The following is a 21,642-nucleotide window of genomic DNA, read 5'->3' as shown; positions in this document are numbered from 1 at the left end:
CTACCTGATGATTCTGTGCAAAATTCTACACATAGAATGGCAAAGACAAATAGCCCTGATTACATGCCTTATTAAAAATAATGCCTAAATAAAAATAATGAGGTTAAGTTTAAATAAATGGTTAATTTTACAGCATTGATTATGTTACTTTTCATTCTAGCTCTAAAAAACAGAAAGTTCTTTAAAAAAAAACCCTATACAAATACTTAAAATTTCAGGATATGAGCTAAACAAGCCCAAGAACAAAAAAAAAGTCCACTGGTCAGAGCTTAAAACTATGTTTATAATTTCCTATTTATTGGCATTAATGTATTTCTAAACTTAAAAACCCTTCTGGTAAGTTATCAATTTTTATGACAAAATTTTGCACAACACACAAATATTTACAACATGTACATTTTCTTTTTCAGTCTTTTTACACTGGATCTCAAAAGACAAACATTTTATAGATTACCACAGAACAAAAGCTGTGACTTAGGCTTTTCTTTTAAATTTCATAAAACTATCATAAGTTAAAGTGAATAGGTTTCTTTAAATTCCTCGTAGCATTTTTTTTACAAGTGCAACAGAAAACTATGAGGATCCAATTAGAATGGCTGCAATTAATTGGATAAATGTTGCCTGTTGTAATCATTGTTTCACAGCAAGTTCTTGAAAAAATAAGCACCAATCATTCTTGCAAAGAACAATTTTATCTAAAAGTATTGAAAAAGTGTTAAATACAAGGTGTTTTAATTTACATAACAAGAAATAAATACACCATCCAAACTTGTATTCTGCATACTGCTACTCTTGTACATATAATGTACTAAAAGTCAGCAAACTGTCAACACCTTTTTTTTTTAAGAAATCAATTTGACTTCAAACCAACGGTTTGCTACTATAACAAAGGCCACAAACAGTACGTCTGGGGACAGCATACAGTGTTAAAACTGACAAACTTCAGAGGGGAAAACATCTAGCAATTAAACGGAAAAGCTGTATTTCATTGCTGGTGATATTAACATACTAGGAAACCTTAATAGGCCGCTACTATGATTTCTTTTAGATTATTTAGTCAGATGTAAGAGCAAAATAATGCTCTCACAGATTAAAAATTGTTTAGCCACATTATTGTGATTTAATTATCCTTCATGGAAAAATCTGATGGCATTTTTGTAATTATGCTTGAGCCTTTATTTTACAATAGAGCACTTTTCTCTAACTCAGAATTGCACATAAGAAGGCTATTAAAAAGTACAATAAAAATCTGCACAACTTGACTTAAGGAGTCAATATGCTGTACACTTTCTACAATATTATGTTGATATAAGTGAACAAACAATAAAGAAGTGCTTCCACTAACATTTTGAGAAAGTTCATCAATTGAAGAATAATTGTCTGGAATTTTGTTTTTTTAAAAAAATGGATATCCTCAGTTTAAGACCTGTAAGCTTATGCATTGAGCCTTAAAGACTGATCTTCTCTTCTCCTGGAAGAAATGTCAATGTCTATTGAGTCCTTTCCAACTATAAGCCTTAAACGCTTAGCTGGAGGCAGAGGAATAAAATCATCCTCAAAATCATCCTCATATTCGTCCTCCTCCTCTTCCTCCTCCTCTTCTGCAGATGAAGAATCATCAATAGTTTCTTCTTCATATTGACTATAATCGTCCACTTCCATCCGTGACTCTAGTAGTGAAAGAGGATCACTGCAACACACTCCGTTCTCATGAAGGTCATCCGAGTAAGTTCCCCTATTTTCTTCTTCTCGTTTTAGCTGTATTTTTAATTTTGTTGAACTACTACTTGATCCTGAGTTAAACCCATTATTAAGCTTTGCTACATATAAATTATTATCTTTCTCGTGGTCTTTACTTAATTTGATGCTTATTTTTGAAGAATTCATTCCATCATTTTCTTGGTCATTAGTCTTACTGTTGCTATCATGCCGCCTTCGCAGAGTAAGTTTGGGAATCCCAGAGCTGTTTTCAAGAATGAGTTGTGCATCATACCTTGTGATTCGCCTTTTCTTTTTACTTTTTGCAGTTCTAAAGCGCTCTTTGACTTTGAAAGTGTCAGAAGTTACAATGGAACAGCCACCAGATGCAGGAATACAGTCTTTATACCCGATGGCAGAATCCATCACACTGTTTATCTCTCCTAGGTCAGAATGTGAACTAATCAAATCTGGCAATTTATCTTTGCCAGTCAGCGTATGTGCACAATCCGTTTCCTCCATTTTTGCCGATGGCTTCACCAGTCTCCCTTGTCGAGATTTCTTTTTGGCCACAATTCTTTCACTCTTCTGACACCTCCCCTCCGCCTTCTGTGTTGCTATAAGAGATTGCTCGCTCTCCAAAATCACATGAGACTGCGGTTCCAAGCTATTGGCTTGCATGCCTGTCAAACTGTTTTTATAGCTATTTAGCATATTTGGTTCAAGCTTTAAGTCGGAGGTCTCTTTCAGATTCGTTCGTGTTCTCATTGACCTCCGTGTTATGTATGTACAGGGTGATATTTCCCCAGGTTCATGAGCACCTTTCACTGAATTTAATTTATATTCTCGCGCTGCATGCCTTGTTAAGCAGCCACTAGACATTGCAACTTTCACTGGTCCCTCTGTTTCTTTTTCCTTCTTAATGGGCAAATTTTTATATAGAACTATTTTGGGTTCTTTAAGAACCAAATTCCCCATTTCGAGTTTCCTAGATGCATTTTTTTGTTCTGGCCTTTTGTACTGATTTCGCAACTTTATCTTTGAAAGTAAAGGCTTTGCAGGCTTTTTCAGTCTCTTTGGTACCCTGGAATTATCTAAATGAGTTAGTCTGGATGAGGTAGAATTTGATGAAGTTGGAATTCTTGAAATAGACTGCCTGGTTAATGTTCTATTCTTGCTGTTCTTTTTTACACCAATTGATGATTTCCGGGTAGCTGTGGGATTAAACAAAATAAATGTTAAAAAAGTTCATTCTGCCTTCAAATTGATATAAAAATGTGCAGAAATAATGTTTTTGCTTATTGCAGTGCTACATCCTACATAAAAAATAAAGGTTTGATTAACGATTTTAAAGCTATAATAAATTTAACAAAGAAAAACTTCTGTACTTATTCACGAATCTAAACTTTTGTAATTCAGGCACTTAAAATAATGCACTGAATATGAATGCCCTGTACAGACTATACCAACACTGCAGCAATATATGCAGTTAACTAACCTTTCCTGGGGCAATTTTCCAGAAATATGTGGCTTCAGAACTCCCATCTTACCACGATGAAATCAGAATTATGCCTATTGGACTTTGTGAATGTGGTATTAGAAAGGAAATATGAAAATAAATTAATATTGTATGGTAACTGCTGCAAGATTATTGTATGCCAAAATTGGAAAGTAATGAAATACCTATAGTGGAAGAATAGATTATAAAATTAACTGAACTTGCAAAAATGGCAAAGGTGAGCAGTCTGATCAGGGAAAAAATGACAGAGATTTGTTTTTTTGAAAGATTGGATTAAAAGGGATGGGGAAGAGGATGGGGATAAGATTGATTATTGCTTGATAGAAAGAAGGGTAGAAGGCATCAAAGTAATCTTTTTTCATTCCTTTCTTTTTCATCTTTCTTTGTATAGTTTTACTATAGTAAACTGTAGTAAAACTGTAGTAAAAATATTTTTAAGATATTAGCTGTTAACCTCATTATTATAGAAATGAATGGGAAGTCACTTATTTAGTGCTTGACTCAATACATTTTGATTTAATTTCATATTTTTAATATAATATTACAAGGATAATGCCGTTTAAAAATGTAAAAGTACTTGAATATCAAGTATATTATATATCAATAAATTGGAATTTACTACTAAATGAAGAAATCATAGGTTTATCAAGAACAGGATGCAGCAAAAACTGTCGAATGTTAAAAAGAGAGTATGGCTCCAGAGTTACTACACTGGATTAATGAAATGGTTCACTTTATGTTTATAAACTTGCACTCTATCAATGTAATAGAAAAACCAATCAGTATTACCCAATTTGAATATTTAATAATATGTTTAAAACCTGGATAGGTTTCTCTATTTGGAAGCAAATGAGGAGTATGGCTGGAGTTAGATACAGGTTCAAACTGTTCTATGGTGATCTGGGCAGCAAAGTGCAGTTACTTCTATCTTAGTGAGCCTGCAGAATGTCAGCCATTATTTAGGGTATCCTGAACCTTATAGAACAAACTAGTATGAATTATGGTTGTCTAGCACAGCATTTAATAGATAAAATTACTTGTGCTCACTCTGAGTTGGAAGCCCGAGAGAAGAAAGCTACTGAGATGATTTAGGTAATGTCCTATGACAGTGGTGGCGAACCTATGGCACGCGTGCCAGAGGCGGCACTCGGAGCCCTCTGTGTGGGCATACGTGCCATTGCCCCAGCGTCGCCTCCCCCCGTCACCCCCTCACCAGCAGCCCCCCTGGAGGAGAGTCGCCCCCAAGCGTGGCCCATGTGGAGCAGCGCAGCCAAGAACATAGCAGCCAGGCAGCATAGACAAGAATCTGGCCTCATGCCCCATCATGCACAGTTGATGCTGCAGGGCGCGGGCAGAGGGCGTGGCCATGGCGCTGCTGGGCTGCTTGAGTGATCTGCAGCAGGCCCTGGAGGCGATGAATGGCCCTGTGGGGAGGTGGGGTGGGGGCGGGGCAGGGGTGGAGCGGGAGCGGGGCCAGTTTTTGGGCACTTGGTCTCTAAAAGGTTCACCATCACTGTCCTATGATATTATACTGAAAGGTTTTTACATCTGTGCATCTTGAAGATGTGGATAGAATTCTCTTGGTAATGTTATCTGCATGTCAGTCTTTTAAGATAAATCAGGAAACACACTCGATAGGAAGACTAGAAATATACTACACTGAGATAGGCTATAGTAATAGAATATTGCCTTTGCTTCTCCTCTCCACCCTCTTATACATAGTGAATTGGAGAGGAGTCATCCTGAATTCTTTTTGCGAGATGCTTCTTAATTAATGCTTGTCCTCTTTATTTATATAGCAACTTCTGAATATTTGCTGCAACTTCTGAATATTTGCTTCAAGCAGTAAACACTTTCTTGATGAAAGGGGAGAATCCTACAGCCTTGGAAGGGATGCTGGTCTGCTCATTCCTTAAGAAGTTCAACCTGGATTCAATAGAATGGAGCTAAATAACTAACATCCATTTCCAGCCTCTCTTTCTGAGTTTTAAAGTGCTTCAACTCCTTTCTGAAAGAGCAGCCTAATCAGTGGTAGTAAGAGGATAAATGATGGTCTACATACACTCCATTATGGAATGTCCCAGGGCTCAGTCCTTCTATATAATGTTTACATGAAACTTCTAGATATTATTAGTCAATTCAGAGTGAAGTACACTCAATATGCTCATGATCAGTGCTTTTTTTGTAAAAAAAAAAAAAAAAGGTGCCAGAACTCACACATGTCATACAACCCGCCTTGCCTACCCTACAAGGTTCCTTCCCAAAAAGGTGCCGGAACTCCGTTCTGGGCGTTCTATGAGGAAAAAAAGCCCTGCTCATGATACTCAGTGGTACAGCTCTGTTTTGGGCACTAAGGGAGATGCAGTGAAGTTCTGATGTTTGACAAAGTGAGGGAAAAAGAGGCTGAGATTCAATGCAAACAAGATGGATAGCTGCCAATTTAAATATGTGATTCCAAGATTGAAGCAAACCTGATTTTGATGGGAATTGTGCTCACAACCTCAAAGACTCTTACTCATTTCTTATTATATTGTTAAGTTATTATAATTTGCTGGGAATGGGCTGCCCCTGATCACCTGTAAACTTTAGTTGGTTCAGAATTCAGTGTTTCCTAGGAAGCCGTGATCTTCCACATTATACCTTTTCTGCAGGTGCTGCCCTGGTCACCATCTGTTTCCAAGTGCAATTTAATGTGTTGGTCACCTTGTTTCAGGACCTAAGTATCTAAGAGATGGTATTTCCATTTCTGTCCAACCCAGACAGCCAGGGAACACTTGCTAAGTGTTTCTATATACCAAGTGAAGTATTCTCTGAAGAAGCTCACTTCCTATGGAACAATTTCCCCTGAGGAAAGAATTGCTTTTACTCTTTATGGCTTTCTGAAAATGATAAAAATCTGATTTTTCCAGAACACCTTCAAGAATTATGGAGCCATTGAAACATAGATCAGCCATTGTATTAACAGAATCTGTAATTTATGATTGTATATTTTAATAATGCAATATTTATTATTGTTACTTTTACTATTTTTAATATCCAAAACACTAAATACCGGATTAATACAGAGGTAAATAGCACAAATAATAAATGTTTTTGTTCTTTCCTCTTTTCTCCTGTTCACTTTTGTGATTTTTGTTTTTTGCGTTCTTTACAAATAAAGGATATTAAATATACAAAAAATGAAAAAGTACAACCACTAGTTATTCCATTAGATTCTAAGCTACTGATTAATCCCAGAATTCACTATTCCAAATATCCTTTGCCATCATAAAGCTTACAATGTTTATTTTCCCCTCAATCTTGAATGAAAAAAGGGAAACGTCTTTTAAGCTAGTTATGTTCAGAATGCTTACATAAAATACATTTCAAAATATTCTTGCCACTTGCTTACTTGCATTAGCTTTTTCCTGAGTGGTATCTGCATCAGTGTTAGAGCTGACAGATTGACTGTCAGAATTTTTACTGCTATCACCCAATTTCTTAAGCCTGTTTAAACGTTTATCTGTTTCTCTGAGTCCATATTTGCTATTGATCACAGGAGTAGGTGCAGGCAGTCCCACTCTTGATTTAAAAGCACCAGTTCCACGTCTAGAAAAAAAGAAGAAGAGTAACACATATTAATTATACTACACAAAACATTAATAAAATTAAAGCTAATTAAATAATATGAATTCTGGGTCTGTATTGATATTTTAAAGAAAATAATCTTTCATATAGTTAAAATTCTGCTATTATAATTTAAGGGAAGTTCATTAAAAAAATTTAAAAAGATACTCTAATATTTCTCTTTCTTAGAAATCCATATATCAAGTGAAGTATGCTTTTTCAATTTAATGAACTATATTTCATTAATAACATTAAATTAGAACCTACAGTTTTTCTTAAATATGATGACAGTACAATATTAATTAGAAGAATCAACATGTGTTCTGTAGAATATATTTTTATATTATTTCTTCAGGGTACAGAGGATATAATCTGAAGATGCCTTTTACTGAATACATAGTAAAAAGGTACAGGATAAAGTAATTTTGGTGAAGCTGAATAACTATGAATCAAATAATTTAGATAACTGCCCGGCACCTTTAAGCTTAAGACAGAAATGAAAGTGTTAAATTAAATTAATATGAAGTTTGAAATTAAAAGTATATTTAAATGGTCATGTATTTCTTTAGATGTCAAACAATATTTATTCACACAGAAAAAGAATAATTTGGGCTAGTTACACTTTGGTAAACTATCTAATCTTAAAATATCCTATCTGCATGCCAGAAATAACTAAGTGCATAGTTGAACAAAATGAAAAAAAATTAAAGCATTAACACTTTCCATTTTTAAGTATGCTCAAGCAAAAAAAGTAAAGATATGTAAAATATTCTGTGTACAAAGTGTTACATGCATGTAACCAGCTGGCTTTCAACGGTCCATACCTGCACCAAAACATGCACCCTTTGGATATAAAAAAAATCAAGAGTCTAGTACAGTGGTGGCGAACCTATGGCACGCGTGCCAGAGGCGGCACTCAGAGCCCTCTCTATGGGCATGTGCGCCATGCCCCGGAGATGGCAACAGTCCCTCTTCAACCAGGTGCCCGCTAACTCACCGAGGTCCCACATGGCCGGATGCATCGCAGCACGGCTGGTTTCCCTCCCCTCTGTCCCATCCCTCCTGGCCTTGCATGCTCTCCTTTTCCCGGGCACGACCCACTGCATTGCCTCCTCAGCTGTTGGCTATCCGTCCAGCTCAGAGGCGGCTTCTCTGAACTGCTGGCGGCAGGTTGCGGAGCCCCAGAGTGCACCGGTCAAGGGCCGGCAGGCTGTGGCTGCTGCTGGACAGTCGGCCCCCATGAGCTTGCTGGCCTCTGTGTGGGGGGCCAGGCAGCAGCCGCCCCGGCCCCTGCCTTGCCTTGCCCTGCAACAATGGCACCCGCACCCTATCTCGCCTTGCCTCGCCTCACCCTGCAGGACGAGCCTCCTGCCCACTACCCCACCTGCCAGAGACCCCCCGGATCTCTCCCAACCCTGCCCAGCCCCCACAGGCATCCCTCCTGAGCAACATCGAGGTGACCACACCCACCTTGGCCACACCCACGCAGTCTGCCATGACCACAGCCACACCCACCTAGTGGGCCACACCCACCTGGCATCCGGTGATAAATAAGTGGGTTTTGGGTTGCAGTTTGGGCACTCGGTCTCTAAAAGGTTCGCCATCACTGGTCTAGTACTTTTTTCATGTAACTAATTTTACTAAAAGGCACGAGTAGCTCACCATCAAATAGTTAGTTAGTTGATATTGCATATAGTTAGTTGATATTGCATTTAAGCTGTGATAAGGTGAGGACGAGGGAAGGCTTAGGGCAGTGTTTCTCAATCTTAACAATGTTAAGGCATGTGGACTTCAACTCCCAGAATTCCACAGCCAGCATTGCTGGCTGTGGAATTCTGGGAGTTGAAGTCCACATGCCTTAACATTGACAAGGTTGAGAAACACTGGCTTAGGGTAAGACAAATTGGTTATGTAGATGCAAATTATATGTGAGACAGATTGTAAGTATCTTATCAAGTAACCATCCTAATGAGTTAAAAACCTATTGTGTTTCTTGAGACTTTCCTAGATTGCCTAAAAACTTTTGATGTGAATTAAGCAATCTCTTGCTCAATGGTGCTGTTAAAGCTTTGTTTTTCTCAGCATATTATACATTACGGATAGTCTTCACTTAATGACCATTCTGCTTAGTGACCATCTGAAGTTAAAATGGTGCTGGAAAAGTAATTTTACAATTGGTCCTTGCATTTATAACCATTGCAGAATCCTACCTAAGCAAGCAGTTCCAATGGTAGTCAATGAGGGAACACTTGAGCTCTTAATCATTCCAAGGCTTATGAGGTTTAAAATTTATAAGGAAGGGCTAGGAGAAGTCATCCACCAATTAAGACATGAGACTCAAGATTAATTTTATTCCAATTTGCCTTTGGTTTGGACTGATATCATTAATAATAATAACAACAATAATGATGGTGATGTTGGAAGGGACCTTAGAGGTCATCTAGCCCAACCCCCTGCTCAGGCAGGAAATCCTATACCATTTCAAACAAATGGCTGTCCAGTCTCTTCTTTAAAACTTCCAGTGTTGGAACATTCATAGCTTCTGGAGGTAGGTTGTTCCATTGATTAATTGTTCTAACTGTCAGGAAATCTCTCCTTAGTTCTAGGTTGCTTCTCTCTTTGGTTAGTTTCCATCCGTTGCTTCTTGTATGATTCTGTATGACCATTATAGTTAGACTCAGTGGTGGGATTCAAATATGTGAACAACCGGTTCTCTTGAGGATGCCGCTTCCGGAAGTCCGTTCTGGGCCTGGGCAACAAAAAAATAGCTACTGGTTCTGCTGAAGTGGTGCAAACTGGCTGAATCCCACCACTGGTTAGACCTATTCTTTCACATTTTAATGGGTTTTCTTACATTTTTATTGAACTTTGATGTAAGTTTCCAGGCTTTAATAGAATTGGGTATTCAATAAGTAATATTAATAATAATATCAAGCAATACTAATAACTGGAGGAGGGAATACTACAATGTTGCCTTAAGATTACAAACTATACATTCCATTTTACCTTTCACATGTGTAGCATTCACAATATTCATTATTTTCTCCAAAAAAGCCATCTCCATAATAGCAAGAAATTTCCTCCCCAGGTTCAATATCTCGCAAAGCTTTCACGCATGCTGTATCCCGGCCAGTTGAAACAAACTGTAGAGGATGAATGATTAAAATTTATTTTCATTTTTAAAAAGGTTTTTTAAAAAAAAAATGTAATTTCATTTTAAAATTCTGATTATGTAAAACATTGCACACCTACCTTACAGTTGGGTCTGCAATCTGAAAAAGGTCCAAAAGATAAAATCAATTAACTGTTGATAAGACCTGAAACATGAATAATTACAGATACCTAAAATAAGGTTTCATACAGGTTTTATAATCTATTGCAAACTTTAACTGAAACAGGCACAACAGCAAAATTCGAAACATTTAATAAATAATTCTAACTCCATTTCAAATAGTATTATTTTTAGATCATTCTAATTAAATTAGGCTATAAATAAAAAATACATTAAAAGGGACTTGCAAATTCAACATATTTTTTTTAAAAAAATGCATTCTTACCATGATTAATGAAAGCAGCTGGACCGAGCCACAGTTGAGCACAGTTTTTCCGTGTTGAATACATGACGCTGAAGTCATTTTCTCCATGTCTGAGCAGCATATTCTCTTCTAGTTCAGAGAGTTCAGCAATACAACCTACTAATAGCTCTATCTTGTCATTTCGTTTCCTAGGAAACAAAGAAATATATTATTTTGTATTGTTTTATTTCCATAATACAAAATGCCCCTTTGGAATCCCAGTCCGCCAACCAGACTTTTTTTTGGTAGAATGTTGGCTTTCTTAATGAAAGGTTTAAAAAAGTCCAATTTCTAGTAGTAATTACTTCTTGAATTGGCTAAATTCAATAGTAATTCAGGTTGCAGAGGTTACAAGTGGTTCTACATAGATTTTGTTTGTTTGTTCAATTCAATTTTGGCACTGCCTGACTTCAAAAGTGGATGAAGTTCTGACAATCAGTCTAGGAGGAAATCCTTCCTTTCACCTGAAAGAAAATAATGCTGAAGCAGCAGCAGACTGGGAAAAGCAAGAATAATGAAAAACAGATAAAAGCTCAGGAGCCTTTTAGAAAGGCATCCCTGTCACCAAAAATGTTGCTTTTATTTTATTTATCACATTTTAAGCTGCCTATTTCTCTCAGACAATGTTATCACTTTAAAAAACTGGCTTAGCATCAACTTTGTTTGCAATACTTACCACTCTTTTGTTGCAACTATTTTGGCTCCATTTTGCTCTGATGAATAGCGATTGCATGGCAATATTTCAAATCCACTGTCAGTTGCAAACATTCGTAAATAAATAAATACCTGCAGCAGGAAAAAAAATATTTTTAAAAAAACTGCTAAGAACTTCACTACACTCTATGCCGCCAAATTGCATTGAACGGATGCTATACTTGCTAAAACCTCAGAATATTAACACCTCACTGATATGCTTCACAGAACTTCACAGTAAATATAGATTAGCATGTATTTTATACAACATACAGTATAAAACTAGAGCTTTCAAATAATCACTTTTATGTGAAAAGAGTGAGGGGAAAAATAATGATATCTTTACACACACTTCCAGCCAATATCACATGAATTATCATACTGTGTATTAAATCATATCACCAGGAATTCCAGCTTTGTCCAACCAGGAAAAAAAGTTAGTTTTTTTAATGTATTATTCTTTAATTCTCAAATGCCTGACAATTCTCTCAGACACAGCACTACCAAAGTATTCAGGAATATTCCAGGCTTTAGTGTACTGAACTAAGAATTTCTTTTAAAATAACACACCTTTTTCCAAAGGACAGACTTTCAATGTATGAAGCCCTAATTTCCTCAATGTGTAATTTCTGCAAAGATGAGATGTAAATTTTATCTTTTAAAAAAACAATAAAAATAGGATGCTACTAATTGTTTTAGCTATTTAATATTTAAATTTTGCATCTCCTGATAAAACCATTAAGCAAATATTCCTGAGTAAGAGTTTCTTGCTTATTCCTTAAATTCAGTCTTCAAACTTATATTCACTTCCTATATACCACTCACTAAGGGAAAGCTGTATTTTAATGTATCAGTTTAAAGTCATTTCAATAAACGTTCATGGGGACATAATTTCAGTTATTTATTTATCATGCTTAAGTAATCAAGTATATCTGCACAACTTTTTACAGGGCATAGCACAGTGGTGGCAAACCTATGGCACGGGTGCCAAAGGCGGCACTCAGAGCCCTCTCTGTGGGCACGCACGCTGTCGACCCAGTCCTAGGCCTTCAGCTGGATTTTATAAAACCTTTTCGCTGCCGTGTACAAAACAAAAAAAAGGTTCAATCAATCAGTCAATTTCAACTTCTCGCGGGGAAAAAAAGATCTTGCAAAGTTGGGATTGATTGAACTTTTTAGTCCCACCCAGACTGCTGTTATCACCGCAGCCACGCCCACCCAATGAGCCACACCCACCCGGCACCTGATGATGCATAAGTGGGTTTTGGGTTGCAGTTTGGGCACTCGGTCTCTAAAAGGTTCGCCATCACTGGCATAGCATTTCACTATAAAGAGCAAACAATTTCCTTCGTTTGATTCTAGCTGCCTCTGATAACATCCTGTTTTTTCCTTTTCTTTGAAGCTTTCTAATATCTCAGTCCTTTCCCTTTTTCCACTGTTAATTTTCATATAGCTAATTTTTAAAAATCTTATATAGTATTTATTTATTAAATTATCAAAATTGTACATCGTCCAACTCTGAGCAACTCTGGGCATTTGGTAAAGATAGAAACATTTTTTTCTACCAGTTTAACATCCACAATATCCTATATACTGTACTTGTAACAAACTGAACTTGGATTAAGTATAAATACACCTACGTGTTCTTTGAACAACCTTTCCTGCATTTTGTTCTTGTTAAGAAAATAGTGCCGGGCCCAGTCACCTGACGTCAAGGACTTGAAGGCTTTTTCCAAGTGCTCATCTTTTTTAAAACGCTCAATCACCTCCTTCAGTTCCTCTTGTCTTCCTTTTATTGGTCGAAACCTCAGGCAAAAAAGGGAAAAAAACCAAGATAGAACTTCAATCAAGCTGCATTTTATTTACCCATTTTATATATTCAGATACATTAAATTACAGAAGTAGACATGAATATTGTTTCAACAGATTTTACACAAATGATCAAAAGAGGAATAATTATAGTTACTGGATAAGGAGAAACATTTTAATAATAACAGGGAAATATCAATAGTCCCGTAAAAGCATGGGAGGGAAGTAACGTCTGAAATACAGAACAGTATTTGTTATCTCAATGATGAAATATATGAAATTTCTTTTACATGAGAGATACCAATCAAATAAAGCTTTTAAAACACACACACACATATTTATGTACACACACACACATACACACAAAGTTTGTTTTACAGATGTATAGTCTTAACCTTCAAGGTAGTCCATACAAGAAGCACAAACCATGAATTACTAACACTGCCTTTAATGTAACAGTATCTTACAGGTCTGAAAGCACTTTTCTCCTTTACTTTTATTTTTCACAAAACTAGTTTCTTCTGAGATGCTCATTTGCCTTCTATGGGAGGAGGTACCTTTGGCATGATGGTTGGTAGGCTGAGGCTTCCTATCACCCAAGATCGTTCCTGCAGACCATTACATGCACTAAGCGATAAAGATTTTCCTCATCACAATAGATTCCTCTTTTGATACTTTGAGCATCATTTTTTCCCCATATGTTCCTATTTACACGCTCCAGTTATGTGAGAATTATTTATCTCCTGACTTCATTAATGCAGCTAATCCTAAGACTCAATCTTCTTTGTTGCACTCACCTTATGCGATGCTGCAGCAAGATGTGCTGAACTGATACTGTACAGTTAGGTGGTGTGTTAAAAAATGTCTAAGGAATTTAGTCAAAACTTTAATTGAACTTGGATATTTTTAGTTCTGTTTAATGTTCTTATAAAGTGTTTATTAATTTTACTTATTTTCTTTGCTTCATGAGCTTTTTTCATAGGAATAGGTGGGATACAAGCTTTCAGAGAAAATCTGATATAGAATTAATTCTCGATTTACTATCACAATTATGACCAGAATTTCCACTGCTAAGCAAAACGATTGTTAAATAAATCACACCCAGTTTTACAAAGTTTTTTTGCCACGGTTAAGTGAATCACTGCAGTTGTTAAGTGAATTGTGTGGCTGTTTAAGTGAATGCGGCTTTCCTCATTGGCTGTGCTTTTTGAAGCTGGCTGGGAAGGTCACAAATTGTGATTACATGTCCCAAACATACTGCAACCATTGTAAATATATGATGTTGCCAAGCACCCAAATTTTGTCCATGTTACCATAGGAATGTTGCAACAGTTAAGTATGATGAGGACTGATTGTAAGTCACTTTTTCAGTGCCACTATAACTTCAAAATAAATGATTATAAGTCAAGGACTATCTGTAGTATTGAGATAAAACAATATAATTTTGTGCTATTTGATCTCCTTAGCAAACAGTATCATTTGTTCTAGATTCTGAATGCTGAAATAATATTATTACACAATTTAATGAACAACACAGAGAATATTTTGGTATAATTTTAATTAGGAAACCTGTATTTTTCTTGAGATGGTGTGGTAGGCTAATTATCTTTTTTTTTTTTTTTTGCAAATTCATGCATTGACCTCTGTAAATATGGCTTGGCTCATTTATTTATTTATTAAATGTGTATGTTACCCATTTTGCTATCTCATGACTCTGGGTGGCTTACAACATGATAAAACAATATTATAAACAATTAAAACAATAAATATTAAACACTTATTTGAAGCTATTGTACAGATATTACTTAGCAATACAGGGCTATGGTATATTTTGCTTTGCTGTTCAATTATCTGTAGAAGGAGATGGTGAATAAATGGTCATACAAGTGGTACTTGCTTAATGGCCGCTCATTCAGTGACTGTTTGAATTCATGGTGGTGTTGAACAAGTGCTATTTATGACTGGTCCTTGAAGTTTCAGCTGTCACAACGTTCCCATTGTTATAACTGTGATCTGGAAGTTTGGGCCCAGCTCCCAATTAGGCTACGGCATTCCATGTAATTTGCCAGGTTCCATCAAATGAAGTCAATGGGAAAGCAAATGATGATCAAGTGACCTTCTGGTGATAACCAGAAGCGCCAGAATTGCTGTTGCTAAGCAGCCATGTGATATTGGACTTTGCAACCATGTTGCTTAATGATGGAAATTCCAATCCCAATTGCCATAGTTAATTGATCACTACCTGCAATTTAGGCCAGAAAGTTGGGCTAAGTGCCTGTTTGTTATTTTAGAAACGTTACGTCTGTGCTAAAGCAAGAATTCCAAATGGGAAATACAGAAAAAGCCAAATGGGGGAGGCTAGCAATTTGCTTGTCCTGTATTGCTCAATCAGCTTCACTTTGTGTTCCTTGAGACAGCAGTATTAAGACAAATTCAGACCCCGCATGCTCTTTTGACATAGTTTTCCTCTTGGTTGATACTGGCTGGATCAATTGAAGGGGATCTAGTCAATTATCAATATCACCATAACCATTACTCTTCCATGGAAGGGAGCTGATACCTAACTTGAAGAAAGCAGTGCTTTGTATGCTCTTCAATGAAGTATCCATTAGATATGCTTGTTCTGATAACTAAAGTTGTCAAATTTGCACTCTTGGCACAAGTGGTTGAGAGTGTGTTGACTGAACAATCCTGGACTATCCTGGATGGAGAATAGGATTTAGATCCATTTCAATTGATTAGAGAACAAATCATGGCATGGAAAAAGCAGATCTGTTAATTACTTCAGGCGAAATAATCTATAACATTAAAAATCATGACACTTAAAACGTATCTGTTGTGACAATCTTTTTTAATTTTCAGCTTCAGATGGCCTAAAATTTGTTGGTAATCAAAATATAAGAATAACAAAATGTCATTTTAATAAGACATGGATGGTGCTTGACTTATGACAAATGGGACAAGAATTTTCATTGCTAAACAAGGTAGTTATTAAATGAGTTGTACCCGATTTTATGACTTTTCCTATATCTGTTAAGTGAATTACACAATTTTAAATTAATCGCCGTTAAGTGAATTTGGCTTATCCCATTAACTTTGCTTGTCAGAAGCCAGCTTGGAAGGTCACATACACTGCAACCTTTGTAAATATATGCTGGCTGACAAGCACCCAAATTTGTTAATGTGATTTTGAGGATGCTGCAACAATCAAAAGTGTGAGGACCAGATGTAAATTAGTTTTCTCAGTGCTGGTGTAATTTGAACTTTGACATCCTTGAACTTTGGCTAAATGAATGGTTGTGAACTGAGAAACCAGCTGTACCAAAAAAGTATGCATTAGAGCTTTGTATCAGTTCAAACTGAGATGGTCTAATAAACAACCTGAGTAATCCTGAATCCCATATTGCCTTCCTCACACACCTCAGTATATTAAATATATTAAGTTATATAGCAAACCTGCAGAGTACTGCTTTATAAAGAATTGTGGATTTAGCAAGCATTGAGGATAGCAAAGAAAAACATTGTTCGATGTTGGAAAGACAGAGTTACTCAGATTTACAATTTGGGGTTACAAATACATGTTTACTTTTATTTGTGAGATGGCTCTTTATTGATGTAACAGAATTGATGAATACTGTCTCATATAGTCTAGGTTTAATAACCTGTTTAAAAATGAGGCTCAGTTATAGTTCTTGCATGTAAAATATGTTTCTTGTATCTTTTTACCTTTTTTGTTCTTTTTCCTTTTTTGACAATCAAAGCAAAAAGGAAAATATAATCCATCCTAATAATTTAGATAGAGATGTTTTAATTTAACATTATTTTTAAGGTCAATCCTACTTATAAAATCTTCAAATTTAAGGATGGCTATAAAGCAACACATTCTAATCCTTTTCTTGGTATTAAAATAAATAATAAATACATCCACAGAATCAACATTTTTTCCAGGCTGTTTAAGTACGAATAAGTTTTGCTCAAAAAATTATGTTATATTTCAATTACCTAACACACACAAGCACACACAGAGTGTGCCATATAATTAAAAGCTCTATTATGTCTAAGGAACAATAGTAATACTAGGAATAGAAGAAATCTTAAGGAATGTAATTTCTAATAAAACAGGATTCTTTCAAAAATACAACTGGTAAATCAATCATCTTCTATTACTGGCTTTAAATAATTTGCCTACATATAATAAAATGAAGCAGTCATTAGACAATGCTCATTAAAATACTTTCATGTTATTGTAATTTATTAATTAGCTATTATGTACTAGTCTATGTGCTATCCAATCTCAATTCTTTGCACATTGTAACATCATCCATACATAAAATGGAGTTATAAAAAAAAACCTTAAAAAACAAAGCAAACAACTTCAGGAAAACCCAATAAAGATGGGTTGTCAGGAGAGGTCCAGAAAATAGGAAGAGGGAAACAAATCTAGTATCTTGAAATCACTGACGCAGGTTGCCTTTCATAAATACAGTCTGAGGACTTATGAAGAATATGTTAATGAAGACAAAAAAATTTCTGAATTAAAGCAGCCAAATTTTCTTTAATTAAATATCTAATTCCCAATGCTCTGGTTGTTGTTTTTTTACATGTTAAATTTGTCAGATCCACATAGATTTTAACTAAAACAAATAAGGTTTTATGTTTGCTAAATAATAAAACAGTTACCTAGTGTTCATTTTATGTGTTTGAAAGCCTAAATATGGATCAAGAACCAAACTAGTTGCTAGGTCATCATTCTCACATAGCTCCTTGGCAGACATTCCAGAAGAAGGCACGTAGCGACTTTGGCCTTCAAATCCCGAACCACCACTACCTGCATAAATCGAAACACATGATTAGCTGATACTGAACACTGAATTGTATCGATCTTTCTCCTTGTATACGGAACAAGAAAAAAAAGCAGGAATCTTGAGAACAATGCAGAAGCTTATTCCATGTATGTGTTTGTCCAGTGGTGGGCACAATGCTTTGTTTATGCAGAAGATTCATTTTCACCAGAATATTTGTGACGACAGAAGCACCACATGACTGAACAGAGACTTTCAAGTGAGGCCCCGTAGGAAATGCTCAGGGAATGAACAATAAATACATCATAAAGAGCCAAAAGATGATAATAGTCATCTTTTGTATGAATTAATGGGAGTGCTTTACGATGCAGGTTGTACGGCATCTCAGATGAATTATTTTCATTAGAAAAAAGTAATTTAGCTTATAAAATTTTATCTGGCAGTGGTCTGAACTTAATATATTTTTACTTTTGTAAATCCTTTCTACTCTGATATCAGTTCACATCTTTCATTTTATCCCTCAAACATTAAATAAAAATAGCCACTCTGATTTTAAAATTTTATCACATCTAGACAAACAGCGTTTTTAGTGCAGCCTGCAGATGTTCCTTAAAATTAGGTGTAATGGTACGAAGTGATTGATTTCCAGTTGGTCCGTTCAGTAAATCATATAATAAAGGAGTTGTGATTTCATATAAATTATGTTATATAAAAGAAAAATGTGCAAGCACAAGCTGCCAATGAATAATTTGTTATTTAGTTTTAACATATTGACATTTAGAGCAAAACAAATTCTTTTCATTGCATGCTTTTTTTCAGGATAAAACCATATTGTATGTCCAAAAAGCTAAAGCAAATTGAAGTCTTCTATCCTACTCAGAGGTTCTCCAGTTACAAAAGGAAAGGAGAAGTGATTGTTGTAAACTGAAAGTTATGTTCCTTTACTGGATTATTAAATTAGTTCCGACTTCAGTAGTGCAGTTTTGATCTTGGCCTAGTTGTATAATGACATATGAAGTATGAGGTGACAGCAAGAATGTTTTACTTGGAGTCGCTCTAAAAATGAAGCCATACAAGACATATGAATCTTTATGACCATTCAAAATATTTAGTAGTAAAGCATGTAAACGTGTTTCCCCATGTGAAACAGATTATGATAAATAAACGGCAACATTCAAACCAATCAAAACCCAGAAGAAATTGCCCTCATGTGTTCAGCAATGGAAACTCAAATTAAGCTTGCCTTTAAATCTTCAGGTTGTTTCTTTTAAACTAATGTTCTATCACTTTAACTGAGATCCAATATCTACATGAAAATGAAATTAAACAATCATGAGTAGTAGGTCTTTAAAACTGTTCCTGTAAATATACACTCCCCTGAATATTGTTGACTGTAGATTGTGTTCTAGTGGTATTTTCTGGGACAAATTATAAATACATGGAAAACTGAATTCTCTACCACTGCAAATTATGCATTAGCAACATTTTTTCACATTGAAAGGAAGACTATAAGGCTCACATTTAAGCTTTCATTGGGACTTCAATTTATTTAAAAAGTATAAATTATTTGCGCACATTACTGTGTCATCATTTATAAATGAGAAAGTTTGTAAATGTATACAAATAAGAAAATATACTTGGCAAATACAGCCTTTTAAAAATTAACAAATATGGTAACTTGAGATCTTCCTATCACATTAACATATACATACATCTGCTGGACCGTCTCTCAACTCCATTTTTGCCAGTCTTTGGATTTTCCTTTCCAGAATGCTGTAATTTGGACTGATTTTGATGGTGGTCATTAGATAACCTGCTTCCATTTCTCCGGCCATTCACCACCATGTTCTTGGATTCTTCCAACCACTTCATTCCCACAGACAATTTGCCCCCGTTGCATTTAGTCCTTCTTCCAAAGGCTGTAGTTAACTGTAGTTCAGTTTCCTGATAGAAAAAGAACGCACAAACATAAACAAAGTGTTCAAAGCAATTTTATTCATACTATATAATAGTATATAAAAATAATACGTAGCATATTTTCAAAGTATTTTCTATAAGTAGTTATCAATTTATGAACATTAGTTTAGTGACTGTTCAAAGATACAATGGCACTGAAAAACATGATTTGTGATCAATTTTCACAGTTATGACTGTTGCAGCATCCCCATCATCCCACCTTTCGATCATGTGATCAAAATTTAAGCACTTGGCAACTAGCATGACAGCTGCATTCTCCTAAATTCATGTGATCACCATTTGTAACTTTCCCAGCTGGCATCCAACAAGCACAGTCAATGAGGGAAGCACAGTCAGATTCGATGACCTCGTGTTTCACTTAACTGCAGTGATTTGCTTAACAACTGTGGCAAAATGGTCAAAAATAGGGCAAAAAATCACTTAACTGCTTTACTTAACAATAGAAACTTTGGGTTCAATTGTGGTTGTAAGTCAAGGATTATCTGTACTACATTTCTTGATATATATTCTAATTTTTCCATTAAAACAAAGTTTCTCTTGATTGCTTTGCAAACTTCTCCCCTTCACTTTGTAGAACTCTTGGTTTCAGGTTGACCACAGCAAAAACACTCAAGTTAGAAGATGGAGAAATTTCTAACATTTTGTGCAGGTCCTCCTTGCTTCTCTTCAGAACGCAACTTTAAGGTCTAACGAGATATAACAATATTCATAATCAGATGGAGATGTTATGACTCTACTCAGACCTTCTCATGAGTTCTTCAGAAGTGAGGAACTTGATGATTACGAAAAATCATACTGTTAAAGAACTCATAGCACAATGAATCACACTAGTTCCAATCCTAACTCTCTAGGTTACTACCTAATAAAATGACGCAACGTTTAAGGCAAAGAGAGTGGTACCAGGTTGAAAACCAAAGAATAGAGACATGGCAGTTTTCAAGGAGAGTACAGGAGGAATAATTATCTTAGGAATCAGGAGCTCCTCCTGAGTAGACCTGACTCTTTAATCAGGATAATTACCATAATCAGCTTGATTTGGGTAGAGGCTAGAAAACTTTCCATATAAAAGCTTCAACTTGAGGTCAACAATAATTTTCCTTGCATCTCCTGAGATGGGACCATAACTTTGTAACTGACTTTGTGAACAACTGACCTTTCTAATGTCTAGAACAGAGCTTTTCACCCATTGTACCACTTTTAGGATATGGCAACATCCGAGTACCACCAGTCGCTTAGCGAGGTGTCAAAAACTTGATGACCAAAAAAAAAAGGAAAAAAGTGATAGTGCAGGTAGTCCTCGACTTACAACAGTTCGCTTAGTGACTATTCGAAGTTACAATGGTACTGAAAAAAGTGCCCCCCAAGCCACAGCCGAGCAAGACAGCGCCCAGCGGCGCTCTTCCTCCTGTCCAAGGTTTTAATTGTTGTGAGCATTTCTGTTGAGGATTGGCAGCGGGGGTGGGGTGGAGGGTGTTTGGTTTTTATTCCCCCCGTCTGCTGGGTGGTTGCAGCAGGTTTTGGTCACTTCACATGACTCTGGGACACTGTGACTGTCATAAATATGAATCAGTTGGCAAGCATCTGAATGTAAATCACAAGACTCTGGAGATGCTGTAACATTCCAGCTGATCGGTGCTTCTTCTGGGCTCAGCAGATACACCAGGATCAGCGCCAAGCTCCAGCTGGAGCCTGGCGCTGATCCTGGAGCTTCCACTGAGCCCTAACAGCCCCGAAGAAGCGCCGATCAGCTGGAAAGCGGCACTGATCCTGGCGCTTCCGCTGAGCCCTACAGCCCTATCTCTCGCTCAGGCTTGTGCGGTGCTGCCATCGGTTCAGCTCATTCCCCTCCCCCGCTACCACTTTTCTAGGATGGTCGCGTAACACCTGCCAGATGCCAATGTACCACAGGTGGTACCTGTACCATTGGTTGAAAAGCCCTGGTCTAGAACATGCCTTGCTGTGC

At 36.3% G+C, this 21,642-nt stretch overlaps 1 protein-coding gene across 1 annotated transcript in view; it reads right to left on the bottom strand.

Annotated features, from left to right (window-relative positions):
- Positions 1-276: 276 nt before the first annotated feature.
- Positions 277-21,642, bottom strand: part of KMT5B (lysine methyltransferase 5B) — a 43,949-nt gene continuing 22,583 nt past the window's right edge. Inside the window, exons 2-10 of the mRNA XM_015825212.1 lie at positions 19,415-19,646; positions 17,581-17,728; positions 12,732-12,897; positions 11,075-11,184; positions 10,381-10,547; positions 10,076-10,095; positions 9,830-9,966; positions 6,609-6,805; positions 277-2,912 (exon numbers count right to left, since the gene is read on the bottom strand). Of these exons, the coding sequence (XP_015680698.1) occupies positions 1,435-2,912; positions 6,609-6,805; positions 9,830-9,966; positions 10,076-10,095; positions 10,381-10,547; positions 11,075-11,184; positions 12,732-12,897; positions 17,581-17,728; positions 19,415-19,574 (2,583 nt within the window). The 5' untranslated portion in view covers positions 19,575-19,646 and the 3' untranslated portion in view covers positions 277-1,434. The remainder of the gene's footprint in view (positions 2,913-6,608; positions 6,806-9,829; positions 9,967-10,075; positions 10,096-10,380; positions 10,548-11,074; positions 11,185-12,731; positions 12,898-17,580; positions 17,729-19,414; positions 19,647-21,642) is intronic.

The sequence above is a fragment of the Protobothrops mucrosquamatus genome, unplaced genomic scaffold (assembly GCF_001527695.2).
Source record: "Protobothrops mucrosquamatus isolate PMUCROS unplaced genomic scaffold, P.Mucros_1.0 scaffold2546, whole genome shotgun sequence".
Lineage (NCBI taxonomy): Eukaryota > Metazoa > Chordata > Lepidosauria > Squamata > Viperidae > Protobothrops > Protobothrops mucrosquamatus.
This window is presented reverse-complemented; position numbering and strand designations above follow the sequence as displayed.